The sequence below is a fragment of the Tachyglossus aculeatus genome, chromosome 15 (genome assembly GCF_015852505.1).
Source record: "Tachyglossus aculeatus isolate mTacAcu1 chromosome 15, mTacAcu1.pri, whole genome shotgun sequence".
NCBI lineage: Eukaryota > Metazoa > Chordata > Mammalia > Monotremata > Tachyglossidae > Tachyglossus > Tachyglossus aculeatus.
In genome coordinates this window covers 15,207,897-15,234,431 of record NC_052080.1, presented here as the reverse complement: position 1 = coordinate 15,234,431, position 26,535 = coordinate 15,207,897, and the positions used below count along the sequence as shown (strand labels likewise).

General features: G+C 44.0%; 1 protein-coding gene across 1 annotated transcript in view; it reads left to right on the top strand.

Annotated features, from left to right (window-relative positions):
• TUBGCP5 (tubulin gamma complex associated protein 5) overlaps positions 1-26,535 on the top strand; it is a 155,239-nt gene that overhangs the window by 21,092 nt on the left and 107,612 nt on the right. Inside the window, exons 6-9 of the mRNA XM_038757204.1 lie at positions 861-996; positions 4,557-4,674; positions 11,966-12,055; positions 18,458-18,551. Of these exons, the coding sequence (XP_038613132.1) occupies positions 861-996; positions 4,557-4,674; positions 11,966-12,055; positions 18,458-18,551 (438 nt within the window). The remainder of the gene's footprint in view (positions 1-860; positions 997-4,556; positions 4,675-11,965; positions 12,056-18,457; positions 18,552-26,535) is intronic.

The window sequence follows — 26,535 nt, the reverse complement described above, 5'->3', positions numbered from 1 at the left end:
TGTAGCGGCTAAATAATAATAATAATAAATAATAATAATAATAATGATAATAATGGTATTTGGTAAGTGCCTCTTATGGGCCAAACCATCCCAATTTTCATCAAATGCTAAATATGGGGAACCATTTCTCTCCTCTTTACGGAGAAAGCAGAGTAGCACAGTGGCCTAGTGGCTAAATAATAATAATAATAATAATGATGGTATTTGGTAAGTGCCTCTTAGGGCCAAACCATCCCAATTTTCATCAAATGCTAAATATGGGGAACCATTTCTCCTGTACGGAGGAAGCAGAGTAGCAAAGTGACCTAGCGGATAAATAATAATTATAGTGGTAATGATAATAATGGTATTTGGTAAGCGCTTCTTATGGGCCAAACTATCCCAACTTTCATCAAATGCCAAATATGGGGAGCCATTTCTCTCCCCTAAATAGGGAGAAAGCAGAGTAGCAAAGTGACCTAGCGGCTAAACAATAATAATAATAATAATAATAATGATGATGATGGTGGTATTTGTTAAGCGCTTCCTGTGGGCCAAGCTGCCCCAACGTTCATCAGATGCTAAATATGGGGAATCGGTTCCCAGCTCGGCCACCTCCCGGCTCCGTGACCTCGGGCAGGTCGCCCCGCTTCGCCGTGCCTCGGTTTCCCCCGCCGGGGCCGGAGCCCTCGCCCCCGGCGACCCGACGAGCCCGTTGGCGCCGCGGCGCTCGCCGCCGCGATTCGTCCCGGCCGCCGTGGCCGTCCCCGGGGCGGGCGGGGAGCGTCGCTTCTTTGTCGGGCCTGCCCGGGCGCTCAGTACAGTGCTCTGCCCGCGGTGAGCGCTCGGCAAGTACCGTTGAATGAATGAATATCGGGCAGGATTGGTCGGACGCGAGCGAGGAAGAGGATGAGCAGCAGCCCCTAAGCCGAGAGGATTCCGGGATCCAGGTGGACCGAACCCCCTTGGAAGAGCCGGGACACGGAAAGCGGCCGGGCTCCCACGCCACCTGGAAAGGTGAGTTCGGACTCTCCGCGAAGCCCTGCGCCGGGACCGGGGCGGAGAAGGGGCCCCGTCACGTCTCCGGGCCTCAGTTTCCCCACCCGGCAAATGGGGACGGCGGCGCGCCCCACGCGGGCCGGGGAACGGGTCGCTGCGAGCCCGCTGTCGGGTAGGGACCGTCTCTAACGTGCTGCCGGCTTGCGCTTAGTACAGCGCTCTGCACGGAGTAAGCGCTCAATAAGTACGGCCGAGTGAATGAACGACCTCCCGTCTAGGGCGGCGCGTGGCAAGCGTGGGAAGCGGCGTGGCTCAGTGGGAAAAGCCCGGGCTTTGGAGTCAGCGGTCATGGGTTCAAATCCCGGCTCCGCCAACTGTCAGCTGCGTGACTCTGGGCGAGTCACTTCTCTGTGCCTCAGTGACCTCATCTGTAAAATGGGGATTAAGACTGTGAGCCCCCAGTGGGACAACCTGATCACCTTGTAACCTCCCCAGCGCTTAGAACAGGGCTTTGCGCATAGTAAGCGCTTAAACATGTCCTTCCCAAGCGCTTAGTACAGTGCTCTGCACATAGTAGGCGCTCAATAAACACGACTGAATGAATGAATAAATGCTATTATTATTATAAGCGCTTGACGAATGGGGTGGTTAGGAGCGCTTAGAACAGTGCTCGGCACATAGTAAGCGCTTAACGCAGACCATCATTATTTTATCCTCCCCAGCGCTTAGAACAGTGCTTTGCGCATAGTAAGCGCTTAAACATGTCCTTCCCAAGCACTTAGTACAGTGCTCTGCACATAGTAAGCGCTCAATAAATACGACTGAATGAATGAATAAATGCTATTATTATTATAAGCGCTTGACGAATGGGGTGGTTAGGAGCGCTTAGAACAGTGCTCGGCACATAGTAAGCGCTTAACGCAGACCATCATTATTTTATCCTCCCCAGCGCTTAGAACAGTGCTTTGCGCATAGTAAGCGCTTAAACATGTCCTTCCCAAGCGCTTAGTACAGTGCCCTGCACATAGTAAGCGCTCAATAAATACGACGGAATGAATGAATAAATGCTATTATTATTATAAGCGCTTGACGAGTGGGGTGGTTAGGAGCGCTTAGAACAGTGCTCGGCACATAGTAAGCGCTTAACGCAGACCATCATTATTATTATCGTTATTGGAAGTATTAACAATTATCTGAAAACGTGGCTCGGTCATTAAGTTTGGCTCCACCCGCTCAGAGTTCGAGAAGCGGCGGGGCGGAGCGGAAAGAGCCCCGGCCGGGGAGCGGGAGGTCGTGGGTTCGAATCCCGGCCCCGCCGCGCGTCAGCTGCGTGACTTGGGGCGAGTGGCTTCACTTCTAGAGAAGCGGCGGGGCTCAGTGGGAAGAGCCCGGGCTTTGGAGTCAGAGGTCGCGGGTTCGAATCCCGGCCCCGCCACTTGTCCGCTGGGCGACTTTGGGCGAGTCGCTTCACTTCTCAGGGCCTCAGTTCCCTCATCTGGAAAAGGGGGATGAAGACCGGGAGCCCCCCGTGGGACAACCTGATCCCCTTGTAACCTCCCCAGCGCTTAAAACAGTGCTTTGCACATAGTAAGCGCTCAACAGATGCCGTCATCATTATTATTATTATTCTCTGAGCCTCAGTGACCTCATCTGTGAAATGGGGATGAAGACCGTCAGTCCCACGTGGGGCAACCCGATTGCCTCGCATCTCCCCCGGCGCTTAGAACAGTGCTTGGCACATAGTAAGCGCTGAACAGATATCATTATTATTATTATTATCCCGGCTCTGCCACTCGTCTGCTGTGTGGCCATGGGCAAACCCCTTAACCTCTCTGTGCCTCAGTTCCCTCACCTGGAAAATGGGGATGAAAGGCGGTGAGCCCCACGGGGGACGACCCGATTGCCTCGCATCTCCCCCGGCGCTTAGAACAGTGCTTGGCACGTAGTAAGCGCTGAACAAATATCATCATTATTATTATTATTATTGCCCTGGCTCTGCCACTTGCCTGCTGTGTGACCTTGGGCCAACCCCTTCACCTCTCTGTGCCTCAGTTCCCTCCCCTGGAAAATGGGGATGGGAGGCGGTGAGCCCCACGGGGGACAACCCGATTGCCTTGCATCTCCCCCGGCGCTTAGAACAGTGCTTGGCACATAGTAAGCGCTGAACAGATATCATCATTATTATTATTATTATCCCGGCTCTGCCACTCGTCTGCTGTGTGACCTTGGGCAAACTCCTTCACCTCTCTGTGCCTCAGTTCCCTCACCTGGAAAATGGGGATGAAAGGCGGTGAGCCCCACGGGGGACGACCCGATTGCCTCGCATCTCCCCCGGCGCTTAGAACAGTGCTTGGCACGTAGTAAGCGCTGAACAAATATCATCATTATTATTATTATTATTGCCCTGGCTCTGCCACTCGCCTGCTGTGTGACCTTGGGCCAACCCCTTCACCTCTCTGTGCCTCAGTTCCCTCACCTGGAAAATGGGGATGAAAGGCGGTGAGCCCCACGGGGGACGACCCGATTGCCTCGCATCTCCCCCGGCGCTTAGAACAGTGCTTGGCACATAGTAAGCGCTGAACAGATATCATCATTATTATTATTATCCCGGCTCTGCCACTCGTCTGCTGTGTGACCTTGGGCAAACCCCTTAACCTCTCTGTGCCTCAGTTCCCTCACCTGGAAAATGGGGATGGGAGGCGGTGAGCCCCACAGGGGACAACCCGATTGCCTCGCATCTCCCCCGGCGCTTAGAACAGTGCTTGGCACATAGTAAGCGCTGAACAGATATCATCATTATTATTATTATTATCCCGGCTCTGCCACTCGTCTGCTGTGTGACCTTGGGCCAACCCCTTCACCTCTCTGTGCCTCAGTTCCCTCCCCTGGAAAATGGGGATGAAAGGCGGTGAGCCCCACGGGGGACAACCTGATTGCCTCGCATCTCCCCCGGCGCTTAGAACAGTGCTTGGCACACAGTAAGCGCTGAACAAATATCATTATTATTATTATTATTACCCCGGCTCTGCCACTTGTCTGCTGTGTGACCTTGGGCCAATGCCTTCACCTCTCTGTGCCTCAGTTCCCTCCCCTGGAAAACGGGGATGGGAGGCGGTGAGCCCCACGGGGGGACCCCTCACATCTCCCCCAGCGCTCAGAACAGCGCTTGGCGCAGTGTAAGCGCTGACCAAACGCCGTCGTCATTATTTGTCGAGCGTTCACTCCATGCAGAGCACTGTAATAGCCGCCCGGAGCGACAGAATCAGCAGACACGTCCGCCCCCGACCGGCCCCGTCCTGGTTTTCCGCGGTCGGAGCTCTCGTATACTATTATTATTGTTGTTGTTGTTGTTCTCATATACCATTATTATTATTATTATTACAGTGCTAAGCGCTTAGTACAGTGCTCTGCACATAGCGCTCAATAAATACGATTAATGATGATTATTATTATTGTTGTTGTCGTCGTATACCATTATTATTATTATTGTTCTCATATACCATTATTATTGTTGTTATTGTTATTGCTATCATAATAATAATAATAATAATAATTATTATTATTATTATTATTTCCAGTGGGCGACCCGGACAGTCGCAGCTGGCTCGAGCTCCACGTCACCCCTCCTTACTGGACCACCAGACCGACCCGTCTATCTAATAGCCAGCACTTGCACTCCAACCTGGCCGCCGTCTGGTAAGGAGCCCCGTGGGGGCAGCCGGCGTGGGAAGGGGATGGAGGGGACCCCGCTCGGCGGCGGGTTCGAATTCCGACTCCATTCCCCCCCACCCCGTCAGCCGCGTGACCTTGGAGAAGTCACTCCTCTGGGCCTCGGTTCCCTCCTCTGGAAAATGGGGGTGAAGACCGTGAGCCCCACGGGGGCACGACCTGATCACCTTGTCTCTCCCCCGGCGCTTAGAACAGTGCTTTGCACATAGTAAGTGCTTAATAAACGCCATCATTATTATTATAATGATATAAGAATCATTATAATTATTATAACGATATAAGAATCATTATAATGATTATAATGATAATGAGAAGCAGCGTGGCTCAGTGGAAAGAGCCCGGGCTTCGGAGTCGGAGGTCATGGGTTCAAATCCCGGCTCCACCACTCGTCAGCTGGGTGGCTTTGGGCGAGTCACTTCCCTTCTCTGCCTCAGTTACCTCAACTGTAAAATGGGGATTAAGACTGTGAGCCCCCCGTGGGACAACCTGATCACCTTGTAATCTCCCCAGCGCTTTGCATATAGTAAGCGCTTAATAAATGCCATTATTATTATTATTATTATTATTATTATTATTCTAGTAAGGGCTGAATAGATGACAGAAAAAAAGTGGGTGGGTTGTGGGAGCTAGGAACTCTGCAGGGAAAATGTGGATAATAATAATAATAATAATAGTATTTGTTAAGCGCTTACTTTGTGCAAAGCACTGTTCTAAGCGCTGTGGGGGGGTACAAGGTAATCAGGTTGTCCCCCGTGGGGCTCACAGTCTCAATCCCCATTTTCCAGATGAGGTCACTGAGGCCCAGAGAAGTGAAGTGACTCGCCCAAAGTCACCCAGCTGATAAGCTCCCTCATCTGTGGAATGGGGATTAAGACCGTGAGCCGCCCGTGGGACAACCTGATCACCTTGTGACCTCCCCAGCGCTTAGAACAGTGCTTTGCACCTAGTAAGCGCTTAATAAATGCCATCATTATTATTATTAAGTGGCAGGATCAGGATTCGAACCCATGACCTCGGCCTCCCAAGCCCGGGCTCTTTCCGCTAAGCCACGCTGCTTCTCCGGCTGCTGCTGTGTCGAACGTGACGTCAATAATGATGGTTGTATTCGTTAAGCGCTTACTATGTGCCGGCCACTGTACTAAGCGCCGGGGGAGATACGAGGAGATCGGATTGGACACGTCCCCGTCCCCCTTGGTGCTCGCCGGCCTATATTATAGGCTCACAGTCCTTCTCGTTCATTCATTCAGTCTGTCAGTCGTTTTTATTGAGCGCTTACTGTGTGCAGACTTTCATTCATTCATTCAGTCGTATGTATTGAGCGCTTACTGTGTGCAGAGCACTGTACTAAGCGCTTGGGAAGTCCAAGTCGGCAACGGAGATGGCCCCTACCCGACAGCGGGCTCCCGGTCTAGAAGGGGGAGACGGACGGCAAAACAAAATAGAATTAAAGCTAGAGATAGAATTATTTCATTTCATCCCAGCGTATTTATTGAGCGTTTACTGGGTGCAGAGCACTGTACTAAGCGCTTGGGAAGTCCAAGTTGGCAACATATAGTGACGGTCCCTACCCGACAGCGGGCTCACGGTCTAGAAGGGGGAGACGGACGACAAAACAAAACACGGAAGACGGGTGTCAAAACCGTCAGAACAAATAGAATTAAAGCTAGAGATAGAATCATTTCATTCCATCGTATTTATTGAGCGCTTACTGTGTGCAGAGCACTGTACTAAGCGCTTGGGAAGTACAAGTTGGCAACATATAGTGACGGTCCCTACCCGACAGCGGGCTCCCAGTCTAGAAGGGGGAGACGGACGACAAAACAAAACACGGAAGACGGGTGTCAAAACCGTCAGAACAAATAGAATTAAAGCTAGAGATAGAATTATTTCATTCCATTGTATTTATTGAGCGCTTACCGTGTGCAGAGCACTGTACTAAGCGCTTGGGAAGTCCAAGTTGGCAACATATAGTGACGGTCCCTACCCGACAGCAGGCTCACAGTCTAGAAGGGGGAGACAGACAACAAAACAAGACATATTAACAAAATAAAATAAATAGAATAGAAATGTACAAATAAAATAAATAGAGTAATAAATACGTACAAACATATATACAGGTGCTGTGGGGAGGGGAAGTAGCTAAGGCGGGAGGAGAATTAAAGCTTTCCTGTATCAGAAACGATGAATATATTGGAAATTCCGACCGCCGACGATGTCTAATTCTCCGTGGCACGTGTTCATTCATTCATTCATTCAGTGGTATTTACTGAGCGGCTACTGGGTGCAGAGCACTGTACTAAGCGCTTGGGAAGCCCAAGTTGGCAACATATAGAGACGGTCCCTACCCAACAGCGGGCTCACTGTCTAGAAGGGGAAGACAGATGACAAAACAAAACATATTAACAAAGTAAAATAAATAGAATGAATATGTACAAATAAAATAGAGTAATAAATACGTACAAACATATATACATTCAATCGTATTTGAATGTATGAATGAACGTGAATGAATCAATCGTGTATATATACATATATACAGGTGCTGTGGGGAGGGGAAGGAGGTAAGGCGGGGGGAGAATTAAAGCTTTCCTGTATTAGAAACGATGAATATATTGGAAATTCCGACTGAAAACAACGTCTAATTCTCCATGGCGCGTGTTCATTCATTCATTCAGTGGTATTTATTGAGCGCCTACTGGGTGCAGAGCACTGTACTAAGCGCTTGAGAAGCCCAAGGTGGCAACATATAGAGACGGTCCCTACCCAACAGCGGGCTCACAGTCTAGAGGGGGAAGACAGAGAACCAAACAAAACATATTAACAAAATAAAATAAATAGAATCAATATGTACAAATAAAATAGAGTAATAAATACGTACAAACATATATACATTCAGTCATTTGAATGTATGAATGAATGTGAATGAATCAATCGTATATATTTACATATATATGGATGCTGTGGGGAGGGGAAGGAGGTAAGGCGGGGGGAGAATTAAAGCTTTCCTGTATTAGAAACGATGAATATATTGGAAATTCCGACCGTTGATGACGTCTAATTCTCCGTGGGGCGTGTTCATTCATTCATTCATTCAGTGGTATTTATTGAGCGCCTTCTGTGTGCAGAGCACTGTACTAAGCGCTTGGGAAGCCCAAGCTGGCAACATATAGAGACAGTCCCTACCCAGCAGCTGGTTCACGGTCTAGAAGGAGGAGACAGACAACAAAACATATTAACAAAGTAAAATAAATAGAATAAATATGTACAAATAAAATAGAGTAATAAATACGTACAAACATATATACATTCAGTCGTATTTGAATGTATGAATGAATGTGAATGAATCAATCGTATATATATACATATATATATAGACTGTACATATATATACAAATATATATAAATAATAAATATAAATATATATAATATATAAATATATAAATAATATATATAAATATATAATGTATTATATTATATATTATATATTATTATATATTATATAAATATATATAGAAAGAGAATAGAGTAATAAATACGTACAAGCATATATACGTTGTCGTATTTGAATGTGTGAATGAATGTGAATGAATCAATCGTGTATCTATATACATATATGCGGGTGCTGTGAGGAGGGGAAAGAGGTAAGGCGGGGGGAGAATTAAAGCTTTCCTGTATCAGAAACGATGAATATATTGGAAATTCCGACCACCGACGACGTCTAATTCTCCGTGGCGCGTGTTCATACATTCAGTCGTATTTGAATGCATGAATGAATGTGAATGAATCAATCGTTTATATATATATACATATATATAGACTGTACATATTTATAAAAATAATATATATAAATATATAATATATTATATATTATATATTATATTATATATATTATATCATATTATATATTTTATGTATTATATAAATATATGTATATAGAAATAAAATAGAGTAATAAATACGTACAAACATATACACATTCAGTCGTATTTGAATGTATGAATGAATGTGAATGAATCAATCGTGTATATATATACATATATACGACTGCTGTGGGGAGGGGAAGGAGGTAAGGCGGGGGGAGAATTAAAGCTTTCCTGTATTAGAAACGATGAATATATTGGAAATTGCGACCGCCGACGATGTCTAATTCTCCGTGGCGCGTGTTCATTCATTCAGTGGTATTTATTGAGCGCCTGCTGGGTGCAGAGCACTGTATTAAGCGCTTGGGAAGCCCAAGTTGGCAACATCTAGAGCCAGTCCCTACCCAACAGCGGGCTCACAGTCTAGAAGGGGAAGACAGACAACAGAACAAAACATATTAACCAAATAAAAGAAATAGAATAAATATGTACAAATAAAATAGAGTAATAAATACGTGCAAACATGTATACATTGTCGTATTTGAATGTATGAATGAATGTGAATGAATCAATCGTATATATATATATGTATATATATATAGACTACATATATATAAATATATATAAATAATATATATAAATATATATATAACATACATTACATAATATAATATATCACATATTATATTATATATTATATATTATATAACTATATATAATATATTATATATTATATTATATATTATATAAATATATATAAATATATATATAGAAATAAAATAGAGTAATAAATACGTACAAACATATATACATTCAGTCGTATTTGAATGTATGAATGAATGTGAATGAATCAATCGTGTATCTATATACATATATACGGGTGCTGTGAGGAGGGGAAGGAGGTAAGGCGGGGGGAGAATTAAAGCTTTCCTGTATCAGAAACGATGAATATATTGGAAATTCCGACCACCGACGACGTCTAATTCTCCGTGGCGCGTGTTCATACATTCAGTCATATTTGAATGCATGAATGAATGTGAATGAATCAATCGTTTATATATATATACATATATATAGACTGTACATATATATATAATATATATAAATATATAATATATTATATTATATTATATATTATATATTATATATATTATATTATATTATATATTTTATATATTATATAAATATATGTATATAGAAATAAAATAGAGTAATAAATACGTGCAAACATATATACATTCAGTCGTATTTGAATGTATGAATGAATGTGAATGAATCAATCGTGTATATATATACATATATACGACTGCTGTGGGGAGGGGAAGGAGGTAAGGCGGGGGGAGAATTAAAGCTTTCCTGTATTAGAAACGATGAATATATTGGAAATTGCGACCGCCGACGATGTCTAATTCTCTGTGGCGCGTGTTCATTCATTCAGTGGTATTTATTGAGCGCCTGCTGGGTGCAGAGCACTGTATTAAGCGCTTGGGAAGCCCAAGTTGGCAACATCTAGAGACTGTCCCTACCCAACAGTGGGCTCACGGTCTAGAAGGGGGAGACAGGCAACAAAACAAATGATAGTAACAAAATAAAATAAATAGAATAAATATGTACAAATAAAATAGAGTAATAAATACGTACAAACATATATACATTCAGTCATATTTGAATGTATGAATGAATGAATGAATCAATCGTATATATATAGACGACATATATATAAATATATATAAATAATATCTATAAATATATATATAACATACATTACATAATATAATATATCATATATATTATATTATATATTATATAATTATATATAATATATTATATATTATATATTATATTATATATTATATAAATATATATATAGAAATAAAATAGAGTAATAAATACGTACAAACATATATACATTCAGTTGTATTTGAATGTATGAATGAATGTGAATGAATCAATCGTGTATATATATACATATATACGGCTGCTGTGGGGAGGGGAAGGAGGTAAGGCGGGGGGAGAATTACAGCTTTCCTGTATTAGAAACGATGAATATATTGGAAATTGCGACCGCCGACGATGTCTAATTCTCCGTGGCGCGTGTTCATTCATTCAGTGGTATTTATTGAGCGCCTGCTGGGTGCAGAGCACTGTACTAAGCGCTTGGGAAGCCCAAGTTGGCAACATCTAGAGCCGGTCCCTACCCAACAGCGGGCTCACAGTCTAGAAGGGGAAGACAGACAACAGAACAAAACATATTAACCAAATAAAAGAAATAGAATAAATATGTACAAATAAAATAGAGTAATAAATACGTGCAAACATGTATACATTGTCGTATTTGAATGTATGAATGAATGTGAATGAATCAATCGTATATATATATATGTATATATATATAGACTACATATATATAAATATATAAATAATATATATAAATATATATATAATATGCATTACATAATATAATATATCATATATCATATTATATATTATATTATATATTATATATTATATATTTATATATAATATAATATAATATATTATATATTATATTATATATTATATAAATATATATAAATATATATTTAGAAATAAAATAGAGTAATAAATACGTACAAACATATATACATTCAGTCGTATTTGAATGTATGAATGAATGTGAATGAATCAATCGTGTATATATATACATATATACGGCTGCTGTGGGGAGGGGAAGGAGGTAAGGCGGGGGGAGAATTAAAGCTTTCCTGTATTAGAAACGATGAATATATTGGAAATTGCGACCGCCGACGACGTCTAATTCTCCGTGGCGTGTGTTCATTCATTCAGTGGTATTTATTGAGCGCCTGCTGGGTGCAGAGCACTGTACTAAGCGCTTGGGAAGCCCAAGTTGGCAACATCTAGAGCCGGTCCCTACCCAACAGCGGGCTCACAGTCTAGAAGGGGGAGACAGACAACAGAACAAAACATATTAACCAAATCAAAGAAATAGAATAAATATGTACAAATAAAATAGAGTAATAAATACGTGCAAACATGTATACATTGTCGTATTTGAATGTATGAATGAATGTGAATGAATCAATCGTATATATATATACATATATATATAGACTACTTATATATATAAATATATATAAATAATATATATAAATATATAATATATATTACATAATATATTATATATTATATTATATATTATACATTATATAAATATATATAATGTATAATATAATATAATATATTATATTATCTATTATATAAATATATATATAGAAATAAAATAGAGTAATAAATACGTACGAACGTATATACATTCAGTCGTATTTGAATGTATGAATGAATGTGAATGAATCAATCGTGTATATATATACATATATACGTCTAATTCTGTTCCGCAGGGCCCGCCACCTGCACAGCCGCGACCCGTTCCGCGTCCCGGAGGACAGGACCTACGTCACGGAGATCCAGGCCGTCCGCGAAACCCTCTGGTGAGGAAGGGCGGCGGGAGGCGTGGAGTCGATCAATCGATCAGTCGTACTTATTGAGCGCTAACTGTGTGCAGAGCACTGGACCAGGCGCTTGGGCAGTCCAAGTCGGCGACGTATAGAGACGGTCCCTGCCCAACAGCGGGCTCACGGTCGAAAAGAGTCGAGATGGACGCGGCCCGGGGCGGTGGACTGAACGCCCGGGCCCCGGGAGCAGCGTTGCACGGTGGAATGAGCGCTCAATAAATGCGATTGAATGAATGAATGAATGAATTGAAAGATCGCGGGCTTGGGAGTCCGAGGTCGTGGGTTCGAATGCCGGCTCCGCCACTGGTCAGCTGGGTGACCTTGGACGAGTCGCTCCTCTGGGCCTCAGTTCCCTCCTCTGGAAAATGGGGATGAGGACTCAGCCTCCCGTGGGACAACCCGATCACCTTGTAAGCTCCCCAGCGCTTAGAACAGTGCTTGGCGCATAGTAAGCGCTTAGCAAATACCAAAATTATTATTATCGTTATCCGGGCGTCATAATAACAATGACGATGGGATCTCCGTGGCTCAGTGGAAAGAGCCCGGGCTCCGGAGTCAGAGGTCGTGGGTTCAAATCCCGGCTCCGCGGCTGTGTGACTTTGGGCAGGTCACTTCTCTGGGCCTCAGTTCCCTCATCTGGAAAATGGGGATGAGGACTGAGCCTCCCGTGGGACAACCCGATCGCCTTGTAACCTCCCCAGCGCTTAGAACAGTGCTTGGCACATAGTAAGCGCGTAACAAATACCAAAATTATTATTATCGTTATCCGGGCGTCATAATAACAATGACGATGGGATCTCCGTGGCTCAGTGGAAAGAGCCCAGGCTCTGAAGTCGAGGTCATGGGTTCAAATCCCGGCTCTGCGGCTGTGCAACTTTGGGCAAGTCACTTCTCTGGGCCTCAGTGACCTCATCTGTAAAATGGGGATGAAGACTGAGCCTCCCGTGGGACAACCCGATCACCTTGTAACCTCCCCAGCGCTTAGAACAGTGCTTGGCACATAGTAAGCGCTTAACAAATACCAAAATTATTATTATCGTTATCCGGGCGTCATAATAACAATGACGATGGGATCTGCGTGGCTCAGTGGAAAGAGCCCGGGCTCCGGAGTCAGGGGTCGTGGGTTCAAATTCCGGCTGTGTGACTTTGGGCAAGTCACTTCTCTGGGCCTCAGTTCCCTCATCTGTAAAATGGGGATGAAGACTGAGCCTCCCGTGGGACAACCCGATCACCTTGTAACCTCCCCAGCGCTTAGAACAGTGCTTGGCACATAGCGCTTAGCAAATACCAAAATTATTATTATCATTATCCGGGCGTCATAATAACAATGACGATGGGATCTGCGTGGCTCAGTGGAAAGAGCCCAGGCTCTGAAGTCGAGGTCATGGGTTCAAATCCCGGCTCTGCGGCTGTGCAACTTTGGGCAAGTCACTTCTCTGGGCCTCAGTGACCTCATCTGTAAAATGGGGATGAAGACTGAGCCTCCCGTGGGACAACCCGATCACCTTGTAACCTCCCCAGCGCTTAGGACAGTGCTTGGCACATAGTAAGCGCTTAGCAAATACCAAAATTATTATTATCATTATCCGGGCGTCATAATAACAATGACGATGGGATCTCCGTGGCTCAGTGGAAAGAGCCCGGGCTCCGGAGTCAGAGGTTGTGGGTTCAAATCCCGGCTGTGTGACTTTGGGCAAGTCACTTCTCTGTGCCTCAGTTCCCTCATCTGTAAAATGGGGATGAAGACTGAGCCTCCTGTGGGACAACCCGATCACCTTGTAAGCTCCCCAGCGCTTAGAACAGTGCTTGGCACATAGTAAGCGCTTAGCAAATACCAAAATAATTATTATCGTTATCCTGGCGTCATAATAACAATGACGATGGGATCTGCATGGCTCAGTGGAAAGAGCCCGGGCTCTGGAGTCGAGGTCATGGGTTCAAATCCCGGCTCCGCAGCTGTGTGACTTTGGGTAAGTCACTTCTCTGGGCCTCAGTTCCCTCATCTGGAAAATGGGGATGAAGACTGTGAGCCCCCCGTGGGACAACCCGATCGCCTTGTAACCTCCCCAGCACTTAGAACAGTGCTTTGCACATAGTAAGCGCTTAATAAATGCCATCGTTATTATTCTTCTTCTAGACTGTGAGCTCACTGTTGGGTAGAGACCGTCTCTGTATGTTGCCAACTTGTACTTCCAAGCGCTTAGTACAGTGCTCTGCACTCAGTAAGCGCTCAATAAATACGATTGAATGATTATCTGTAAAGCGCTTACTATGTGCTAAGCACTGTTCTAAGCGCTGGGGGAGAATCACAGTCATCAGGTGGTCTCCGCGGGGTGGGGGGGCTCACGGTCTTAAGCCCCATTTTCCAGACGAGGGAACTGAGGCCTGGAGAAGCGAGGCGACTCGCCCAAAGTCCCCCAGCTGACGAGTGGCGGAGTCGGGATTCGAACCCAGGACCTCGGACACCCGGGCCCGGGCCCTCCCTGCCGCGTCTCCGAACTGGACGCGTCGGGAGGGTGACCTCCCTGCCCTCCGGGAGCCGAAGCTACCGACCGGTGGTGCTTAGTGAGCGCCCTCCGAGCGCTGTACTGAGCGCCCGGGGGTGGGGGGAGACGGCTGGGAACGTTCCCCGCCGATAACGAGCTTCCGGGCCGGAGAGGGGCGTCCGTTCCAAATCGGATCTAGCGCTGCCGGGCCCGGGAGTCGGAAGGACCCGGGTTCGAATCCCGCCCCCCTCCGCCGCGCGGCCTCGGGCCGGCCGTCGACCTCGAGAAACCCGTTTTACCGGGGAGCTCAGCGAGGCCCAGAGAGGTTAGGCGACTTCCCCGAGCTCACACAGCGGGCGGGAGACGGGGCCGGGATTAGAACTCGGGTCCTCCGCGGAAATCCCGCGGGGAGCGCGTCAGGACTGAGGGATGCCGAGGTGGGAATTGGAAAGTGAAGGACGATGGATCTCTTTTTTTTCTCGCCGGATTCGTCCATTCAATCGTATTTATTGAGCGCCTGCTGTGTGCGGAGCGCTGTACTAAGCGCTCAATCCAGCCCGTCCCGCCTGGGGCTCCGCGGCGAATTTGGAGGCAGAACGGATAATAATAATAATGGTATTTGTTGAGCGCTTTTTCAGCCGAGGAAACGGAGGCCCGGAGAAGCGAAACGACTCGACCGGGGTCGCCCGGCCAGCGCTCGGCAGAGCCGGGATTAGAACCCGGGTCCCGCGGGGCGCTGTACTGAGCGCCCGGTCTGAAAAAAACCCTGTCTGGAGGCGGGGAGACGGACGGCGGTCAAAATAAATAACAGATCCGGGCGAGACAGGCGTCTAGTACAGCCGCCCGCTACATCCGGCGGGTTTCCAAAGCAGCGCGGCTCCGTGGAGAGAGCCCGGGCTTGGGAGTGGGAGGTCCTGGGTTCTAATCCCGGCCCCGCCGCTCGTCGGGTGTGGGATTTGGGGGCGGTCACGTCGCTTCTCCGTGCCTCGGTTCCCTCGTCTGGAAAAGCAGCGTGGCTCGGTGGCTTTGAGCCCGGGCTTTGGAGTCAGAGGTCACGGGTTCAAATCCTGGCTCCGCCACGTATCTGCTGTGTGGCCATGGGCGAGTTGCTTAACTTCTCTGAGCCTCAGTTCCCTCATCTGTAAAATGGGGGTTAAGACTGTGAGCCCCATGTGCGTGATCACCTTGTATCCACCCCCAGCGCTTAGAACAGTGCTCTGCACATAGTAAGCGCTTAACAAATGCTATTATTATTATTATTATTATTATTGTTATTATTATTTCCCGAGCCCCAGAACCAGCCCTCGGCAGAGCCGGGATTCGAACCCGGGTCCCGTGGGGCGCTGTACCGAGCGCCCGGTCCAAAAAAAACCCAACCCTCTCCCTGTCTGGAGGCGGGGAGACGGACGGCGGTCGAAATAAATAACAGATCCGGGCGAGACAGGCGTCTAGTACAGCCGCCCGCTACATCCGGCAGGTTTCCAAAGCAGCGCGGCTCCGGGGAGAGAGCCCGGGCTTGGGAGTCGAGGTCCTGAGTTCTAATCCCGGCCCCGCCACTCGTCGGGTGTGGGATTTGGGGGGGGGGTCACGTCGCTTCTCCGTGCCTCGGTTCCCTCGTCTGGAAAAGCAGCGTGGCTCGGTGGCTTTGAGCCCGGGCTTTGGAGTCGGAGGTCACGGGTTCAAATCCTGGCTCCGCCACGTATCTGCTGTGTGGCCATGGGCGAGTCGCTTAACTTCTCTGAGCCTCAGTTCCCTCATCTGTAAAATGGGGGTTAAGACAGTGAGCCCCATGTGCGTGATCACCTTGTATCCACCCCCAGCGCTTAGAACAGTGCTCTGCACATAGTAAGCGCTTAACAAATGCTATTATTATTATTATTATTATTGTTATTATTATTTCCCGAGCCCCAGAACCAGTGCTCGGCAGAGCCGGGATTAGAACCCGGGTCCCGCGGGGCGCTGTACCGAGCGCCCGGTCCGAAAAAAACCCAACCCTCTCCCTGTCTGGAGGCGGGGAGACGGACGGCGGTCGAAATAAATAACAGATCCGGGCGAGACAGGCGTCTAGTACAGCCTCCCGCTACATCCGGCGGGTGTCCAAAGCAGCGCGGCTCCGTGGAGAGAGCCCGGGCTTGGGAGTGGGAGGTCCTGGGTTCTAATCCCGGCCCCGCCGCTCGTCGGGTGTGGGATTGGGGGGGGCGGTCACGTCGCTTCTCCGTGCCTCGGTTCCCTCGTCTGGAAAAGCAGCGTGGCTCGGTGGCTTTGAGCCCCGGCTTTGGAGTCAGAGGTCACGGGTTCAAATCCTGGCTCCGCCACGTATCTGCTGTGTGGCCATGGGCGAGTCGCTTAACTTCTCTGAGCCTCAGTTCCCTCATCTGTAAAATGGGGGTTAAGACAGTGAGCCCCATGTGCGTGATCACCTTGTATCCACCCCCAGCGCTTAGAACAGTGCTCTGCACATAGTAAGCGCTTAACAAATGCTATTATTATTATTATTATTATTGTTATTATTATTTCCCGAGCCCCAGAACCAGTGCTCGGCAGAGCCGGGATTAGAACCCGGGTCCCGCGGGGCGCTGTACCGAGCGCCCGGTCCGAAAAAAACCCTGTCTGGAGGCGGGGAGACGGACGGCGGTCGAAATAAATAACAGATCCGGGCGAGACAGGCGTCTAGTACAGCCGCCCGCTCCATCCGGCAGGTTTCCAAAGCAGCGCGGCTCCATGGAGAGAGCCCGGGCTCGGGAGTGGGAGGTCCTGGGTTCTAATCCCGGCCCCGCCGCTCGTCGGGTGTGGGATTGGGGCGAGGTCACGTCGCTTCTCCGTGCCTCGGTTCCCTCGTCTGGAAAAGCAGCGTGGCTCGGTGGCTTTGAGCCCCGGCTTTGGAGTCGGAGGTCACGGGTTCAAATCCCGGCTCCGCCACATATCTGCCGTGTGGCCATGGGCGAGTCGCTTAACTTCTCTGAGCCTCAGTTCCCCCATCTGTAAAATGGGGGTTAAGACTGTGAGCCCCATGTGCGTGATCACCTTGTATCCACCCCCAGCGCTTAGAACAGTGCTCTGCACATAGTAAGCGCTTAACAAATGCTATTATTATTATTATTATTATTGTTATTATTATTTCCCGAGCCCCAGAACCAGCGCTCGGCAGAGCCGGGATTCGAACCCGGGTCCCGCGGGGCGCTGTACCGAGCGCCCGGTCCGAAAAAAACCCAACCCTCTCCCTGTCTGGAGGCGGGGAGACGGACGGCGGTCGAAATAAATAACAGATCCGGGCGAGACAGGCGTCTAGTACAGCCTCCCGCTACATCCGGCGGGTGTCCAAAGCAGCGCGGCTCCGTGGAGAGAGCCCGGGCTTGGGAGTGGGAGGTCCTGGGTTCTAATCCCGGCCCCGCCGCTCGTCGGGTGTGGGATTGGGGGGGCGGTCACGTCGCTTCTCCGTGCCTCGGTTCCCTCGTCTGGAAAAGCAGCGTGGCTCGGTGGCTTTGAGCCCGGGCTTTGGAGTCGGAGGTCACGGGTTCAAATCCCGGCTCCGCCACATATCTGCCGTGTGACCATGGGCGAGTCGCTTCACTTCTCTGAGCCTCAGTTCCCTCATCTGTAAAATGGGGGTTAAGACAGTGAGCCCCATGTGCGTGATCACCTTGTATCCACCCCCAGCGCTTAGAACAGTGCTCTGCACATAGTAAGCGCTTAACAAATGCCATTATTATTATTGTTATTATTATTTCCCGAGCCCCGGAACCGCCCCCAGAATCCCCGATGGCGGCCCCCGGAGATCCTGCCTCCCATCGGGATCTCCGAGGCGACGGGAATTCTTCCGGGCGTGAAATCCGGGCCGGTTCCGAACTTCCCCCGCTCCCGACGACTTCCTCGTCTCTCCCTTGTCTCCTAGGTTGCTCTCGGGCGTCAAAAAGCTCTTCATATTTCAGTGCAACGACGGGAAAGTGACTGTAAGAGACGACATCGTCGTCTCCCACCTGACGCAGGTGAGTCGCCCGCGGGGCGGGAAAGCTCCGGGAGACATCCCGGCCCGTCAAAACAGGAAAAATCGCTCGGAAAAACGGGGATTCGCCTATCCGGCCGCCGCTCATCCCGGATTCTCCCGAGCCGAGGCTCTCCGCCGGCGCGGGCGTTTCAAGCGGGATTAGAACCCGGGCCTCAATGGCCAGTACAGAGCGCCCAAGGAGACCCAACAAGCGCTTAGCACAGCGCTCCGCACACAGTAAGCGCTCAGTAAATGCGGTTGAACGAACAGGGAAGAGGAGCGTGGGGAGGCGTCACCCCCCAGCGCCCTGCTTTTACCCAGAATCCAGCCGTGGTATTTACTGGGCGCCCCCCCCGGGTGTCGAAGCGGCGGGGCGGGGGGCGTGGGTTCGAGTCCCGGCTCCGGGCCCGTGGCTTCCCGTCTCTGGACCTCGGCTGGAAAAGCGGGGGATGACCCGGAGCCCCCCGACTGCCTCCTGTCTACCCCGGCGCTCAGAACGGCGCTTGGCACAGAGTGAGCGCTCAGTAGATAGCATATCTATTATTCCCTTAATAATCATAATAATAATAATAATAATGGTATTTGTTCAGCACTTACTCTGTGCCAAGCACTATTCTAAGTGCAGGAGAGGATACAAGGTGATGAGGTTGTCCCACGGGGGGGCTCACAGTCTCCATCCCCATTTTACAGATGAGGAAACTGAGGCCCAGAGAAGAAGAAGAAGAATAATCTATCATTCTATTTACGTATATGTATCTATTATTCCATTTATAGACACGTATCTGTTATTCTATTTATAGACACGTCTCTATTCTCTTTATAGACACGTACCAGTTATTCTATTTATAGACACATATCTATTGTTCTATTTGTATACACTCAACTATTGTTCTATTTATATAAGCGTGTCTATTCTGTTTATATTCCGCGTGTCTATTATTCTATTTATAGACACATACCTATTATTCCCTTTATAATAATAATAATAATAATGACGGTATTTGTTAAGCACTTACTCTGTGCAAAGCACTGTTCTAAGTGCAGCGGAGGATACAAGGTGATGAGGTGGTCCCACGGGGGGCTCACAGTCTCCATCCCCATTTTACAGATGAGGAAAGTGAGGCCCAGAGAATAATAATAATAATAATCTATTATTCTTTTTACGTGTACGTATCTATTCCACTTATAGACATGTATCTATTATTCTATTTATAGACACGTATCTATTCTCTTTATAGACACGTATCAGTTATTCTATTTAGGGACACATATCTATTGTTCTATTTGTATACACTCAACTATTGTTCTATTTATATAAGCATGTCTATTCTGTTTATATTCCGCGTGTCTATTATTCTATTTATAGACACATACCTATTATTCCCTTTATAATAATAATGACGGCATTTGTTAAGCACTTACTCTGTGCAAAGCCCTGTTCTAAGCGCTGGGGAGGTTACAAGGTGATGAGGTGGTCCCACGGGGGGCTCACAGTCTCCATCCCCATTTTACAGATGAGGAAACTGAGGCCCAGAGAATAATAATAATCATCTATTATTCTTTTTACGTATACGTATCTATTATTCCATTTATAGACACGTATCTATTATTCTATTTATAGACACGTATCTATTCTCTTTATAGACACGTATCAGTTCTTCTATTTATAGATACGTATCTACTCTATAGACACGTATCAGTTATTCTATTTATAGATACGTATCTACTCTATAGACACGTATCAGTTATTCTACTTATAGACACATATCTATTCTATTTGTATGCACACAACTATTGTTCTATTTATATAAGCGTGTCTATTCTGTTTATATTCCGTGTGTCTATTATTCTGTTTGTAGACACATATCTATTATTCCCTTTACAATAATAATAATGACGGTATTTGTTAAGCACTTACTCTGTGCAAAGCACTGTTCTAAGCGCTGGGGAGATTACAAGGTGATGAGGTGGTCCCACGGGGGGCTCACAGTCTCCATCCCCATTTTACAGATGAGGAAACTGAGGCCCAGAGAATAATAATAATAATAATAATAATCTATTATTCTTTTTACATATACGTATCTATTATTCTATTTATAGACATGTATCTATTCTCTTTATAGACACGTATCAGTTATTCTATTTATAGATGCATATCTACTCTATAGACACGTATCAGTTATTCTCTTTATAGACACATATCTATTGTTCTATTTGTATACACTCAACTATTGTTCTATTTATATAAGCGTGTCTATTCTGTTTATATTCCGCGTGTCTATTATTCTATTTATAGACACATATCTATTATTCCCTTTACAATAATAATAATGACGGTATTTGTTAAGCACTTACTCTGTGCAAAGCACCGTTCTAAGCGCTGGGGAGGTTACAAGGTGATGAGGTGGTCCCACGGGGGGCTCACAGTCTTTATCCCCATTTTACAGATGAGGAAACTGAGGCCCAGAGAATAATAATAATAATAATAATAATCTATTATTCTTTTTACATATACGTATCTATTATTCTATTTATAGACATGTATCTATTCTCTTTATAGACACGTATCAGTTATTCTATTTATAGATACATATCTACTCTATAGACACGTATCAGTTATTCTCTTTATAGACACATATCTATTGTTCTATTTGTATACACTCAACTATTGTTCTATTTATATAAGCGTGTCTATTCTGTTTATATTCCGCGTGTCTATTATTCTATTTATAGACACATATCTATTATTCCCTTTACAATAATAATAATGACGGTATTTGTTAAGCACTTACTCTGTGCAAAGCACCGTTCTAAGCGCTGGGGAGATTACAAGGTGATGAGGTGGTCCCACGGGGGGCTCACAGTCTCCATCCCCATTTTACAGATGAGGAAACTGAGGCCCAGAGAAGAAGAAGAAGAATAATCTATTATTCTTTTTACGTATACGTATCTATTATACCATTTATAGACACGTATCTATTATTCTATTTATAGACACGTATCTATTCTCCTTATAGACACGTATCAGTTATTCTATTTATAGATACATATCTACTCTCTTTATAGACACGTATCAGTTATTCTCTTTATAGACACATATCTATTGTTCTATTTGTATACACACAACTATTGTTCTATTTATTATAAGTCTGTCTATTCTGTTTATATTCTGCGTGTCTATTATTCTATTTATAGACACATGCCTATTATTCCCTTTATAATAATAATAATAATGACAGTATTTGTTAAATACTTACTCTGTGCAAAGCACTGTTCTAAGCGTTGGGGAGGTTACAGGGTGATGAGGTGGTCCCACGGGGGGCTCACAGTCTTCATCCCCATTTTACAGATGAGGAAACTGAGGCCCAGAGAATAATCATCATCATCATCTATTATTCTTTTTACGTATATGTATCTATTATTCCATTTATAGACACGTATCTATTATTCTATTTATAGACACGCATGTATTCTCTTTATAGACACGTATCAGTTATTCTATTTATAGATATGTATCTACTCTATAGACACGTATCAGTTATTCTATTTATAGACACATATCTATTCTATTTGTATGCACACAACTATTGTTCTATTTATATAAGCGTGTCTATTCTGTTTATATTCCGCATGTCTGTTAGTCTATTTATAGACACATACCTATTATTCCCTTTACAATGATAATAATGACGGTATTTGTTAAACACTTACCGTGTGCAAAGCCCTGTTCTAAGCATTGGGGAGTTTACAAGGTGATGAGGTGGTCCCACGGGGGGCTCACAGTCTTCATCCCCATTTTACAGATGAGGAAACTGAGGCCCAGAGAATAATAATAATAATAATAATCTATTATTCTTTTTACATATACATATCTATTATTCCATTTATAGACACGTATCTATTATTCTATTTATAGACACGTATCTATTCTCTTTATAGACCCGTATCAGTTAGTCTGTTTATAGATACATATCTACTCTATAGACACGTATCAGTTATTCTCTTTATAGACACATATCTATTGTTCTATTTGTGTGCACACAACTATTGTTCTATTTATATAAGCGTGTCTATTCTGTTTATATTCCGCGTATCTGTTATTCTATATATAGACACATATCTATTATTCCCTTTACAATAATAATAATGACGGTATTTGTTAAGCACTTACTCTGTGCAAAGCCCTGTTCTCAGCGCTGGGGAGGTTACAAGGTGATGAGGTGGTCCCACGGGGGGCTCACAGTCTCCATCCCCATTTTACAGATGAGGAAACTGAGGCCCAGAGAATAATAATAATAATCATCTATTATTCTTTTTACGTATACGTATCTATTATTCCATTTGTAGACACGTATCTATTCTCTTTATAGACACGTATCAGTTATTCTATTTATAGATACGTATCTACTCTGTTTATAGACACATATCAGTTATTCTATTTATAGACACATATCTATTGTTCTATTTATATAAGCGTGTCTATTCTGTTTATATTCCGCGTATCTATTATTCTATTTATAGACACATATCTATTATTCCCTTTACAATAATAATAATGACGGTATTTGTTAAGCACTTACTCTGTGCAAAGCACCGTTCTAAGCGCTGGGGAGATTACAAGGTGATGAGGTGGTCCCATGGGGGGCTCACAGTCTCCATCCCCATTTTACAGATGAGGAAACTGAGGCCCAGAGAATAATAATAATAATAATAATCTATTATTCTTTTTACGTATACGTATCTATTATTCCATTTATAGACACGTATCTATTATTCTATTTATAGACACGTATCAGTTATTCTATTTATAGACACCTTTCTATTGTTCTATTTGTATACACACAACTATTGTTCTATTTATATAAGCGTGTCTATTCTGTTTATATTCTGCATGTCTATTATTCTATTTATAGACACGTATCTATTATTCCCTTTACAATAATAATAATGACGGTATTTGTTAAGCACTTACTCTGTGCAAAGCCCTGTTCTAAGCGCTGGGGAGGTTACAAGGTGATGAGGTGGTCCCACGGGGGGCTCACAGTCTCCATCCCCATTTTACAGATGAGGAAACTGAGGCCCAGAGAATAATAATAATAATCATCTATTATTCTTTTTACGTATACGTATCTATTATTCCATTTATAGACACGTATCTATTCTATTTATAGACACGTATCTATTCTCTTTATAGATACGTATCAGTTATTCTATTTATAGATACGTATCTACTCTGTTTATAGACACATATCAGTTATTCTATTTATAGACACATATCTATTGTTCTATTTATATAAGCGTGTCTATTCTGTTTATATTCCGCGTATCTATTATTCTATTTATAGACACATATCTATTATTCCCTTTACAATAATAATAATGACGGTATTTGTTAAGCACTTACTCTGTGCAAAGCACCGTTCTAAGTGCTGGGGAGGTTACAAGATGATGAGGTGGTCCCATGGGGGGCTCACAGTCTCCATCCCCATTTTACAGATGAGGAAACTGAGGCCCAGAGAATAATAATAATAATAATAATCTATTATTCTTTTTACGTATACGTATCTATTATTCCATTTATAGACACGTATCTATTATTCTGTTTATAGACACGTATCTATTCTCTTTATAGACACGTATCTATTCTCTTTATAGACACGTATCTATTCTCTTTGTAGACACATATCAGTTATTCTCTTTATAGACACATATCTATTGTTCTATTTGTATGCACACAACTATTGTTCTATTTATATAAGCGTGTCTATTCTGTTTATATTCCGCGTGTCTATTATTCTGTTTATAGACACATACCTATTATTCCCTTTATAATAATAATAATAATGATGGTATTTGTTAAACACTTACTGTGTGCAAAGCACTGTTCTAAGCGCTGGGGAGGTTGCAAGGTGATGAAGTTGTCCCATGGGGGGCTCACAGTCTTCATCCCCATTTTCCAGATGAGGAAACTGAGGCCCAGAGAATAATAATAATAATAATAATCTATTATTCTATTAATGTATACGTATCTATTATTCTATTAAGAATAGATAGAATTATAATAGTATTATTATTAGATAATAGATGCACTTAGAATAGATAGAATAATAATATTATCTATTAAGCGCTTAGTACAGTGCTCTGCACATAGTAAGCGCTCAATAAATACGATTGATGATTCCATTTATAGACGCGTATCTATTATTCTATTTATAGACACGTATCTATTCTCTTTATAAACACGTATCAGTTATTCTATTTATAGACACATATCTATTGTTCTGTTTGTATACACACAACTATTGTTCTATTTATATAAGCGTGTCTATTTATATTCTGCGTGTCTGTTATTCTATTTATAGACATATATTATTCCCTTTTTAATAATAATAATAATGATGGTATTTGTTAAGCACTTACTCTGTGCAAAGCACTGTTCTAAGTTCAGGGGAGGATGCAAGGTGATGAGGTGGTCCCACGGGGGGCTTACAGTCTCCATCCCCATTTTACAGATGAGGAAACTGAGGCCCAGAGAATAATAATAATCTATTATTCTTTTTACCTATACGTATCTATTATTCCATTTATAGACACGGATCTATTATTCTATTTATAGACACGTATCTATTCTCTTTATAGACACGTATCAGTTATTCTATTTATAGATACGTATCTACTCTATAGACACGGTATCAGTTATTCTATTTATAGACACATATCTATTGTTCTATTTGTATACACTCAACTATTGTTCTGTTTATATAAGCGTGTCTATTCTGATTATATTCCGTGTATCTATTATTCTATTTATAGACACATATCTATTATTCCCTTTACAATAATAATAATGACGGTATTTGTTAAGCACTTACTCTGTGCAAAGCACCGTTCTAAGCGCCGGGGAGGTTGCAAGGTGATGAGGTGGTCCCACGGGGGGCTCAGAGTCTCCATCCCCATTTTACAGATGAGGAAACTGAGGCCCAGAGAATAATAATAATAATAATAATCTATTATTCTTTTTACGTATACGTATCTATTATGCCATTTATAGACTCGTATCTATTATTCTATTTATAGACACGTATCTATTCTCTTTATAGACCCGTATCAGTTAGTCTGTTTATAGATACATACCTACTCTATAGACACGTATCAGTTATTCTCTTTATAGACACATATCTATTGTTCTATTTGTATGCACACAACTATTGTTCTATTTATATAAGCGTGTCTATTCTGTTTATGTTCCGCGTATCTATTATTCTGTTTATAGACACATACCTATTATTCCCTTTACAATAATAATAATGACGGTATTTGTTAAGCACTTACTCTGTGCAAAGCGCCGTTCTAAGCGCCGGGGAGGTTACAAGGTGATGAGGTGGTCCCACGGGGGCCTCACAGTCTCCATCCCCATTTTACAGATGAGGAAACTGAGGCCCAGAGAATAATAAAAATAATAATAATCTATTATTCTTTTTACGTATATGTATCTATTCCACTTATAGACATGTATCTATTATTCTATTTATAGACACGTATCTATTCTCTTTATAGACACGTATCAGTTATTCTATTTAGGGACACATATCTATTGTTCTAATTTGTATACACACAACTATTGTTCTATTTATATAAGCGTGTCTATTCTGTTTATATTCCGCGTGTCTCTTATTCTATTTATAGACACATACCTATTATTCCCTTTATAATAATAATAATAATGATGGTATTTGTTAAACACTTACTGTGTGCAAAGCACTGTTCTAAGTGCTGGGGAGGTTACAAGGTGATGAGGTGGTCCCACGGGGGCTCACAGTCTTCATCCCCATTTTCCAGATGAGGAAAGTGAGGCCCAGAGGATAATAATAATAATAATAATCTATTATTCTATTTATGTATATGTATCTATTATTCTATTTATAGACATGTATCTATTCTCTTTATATATTCTCTATTTATATACACACATCTATTGTTCTATT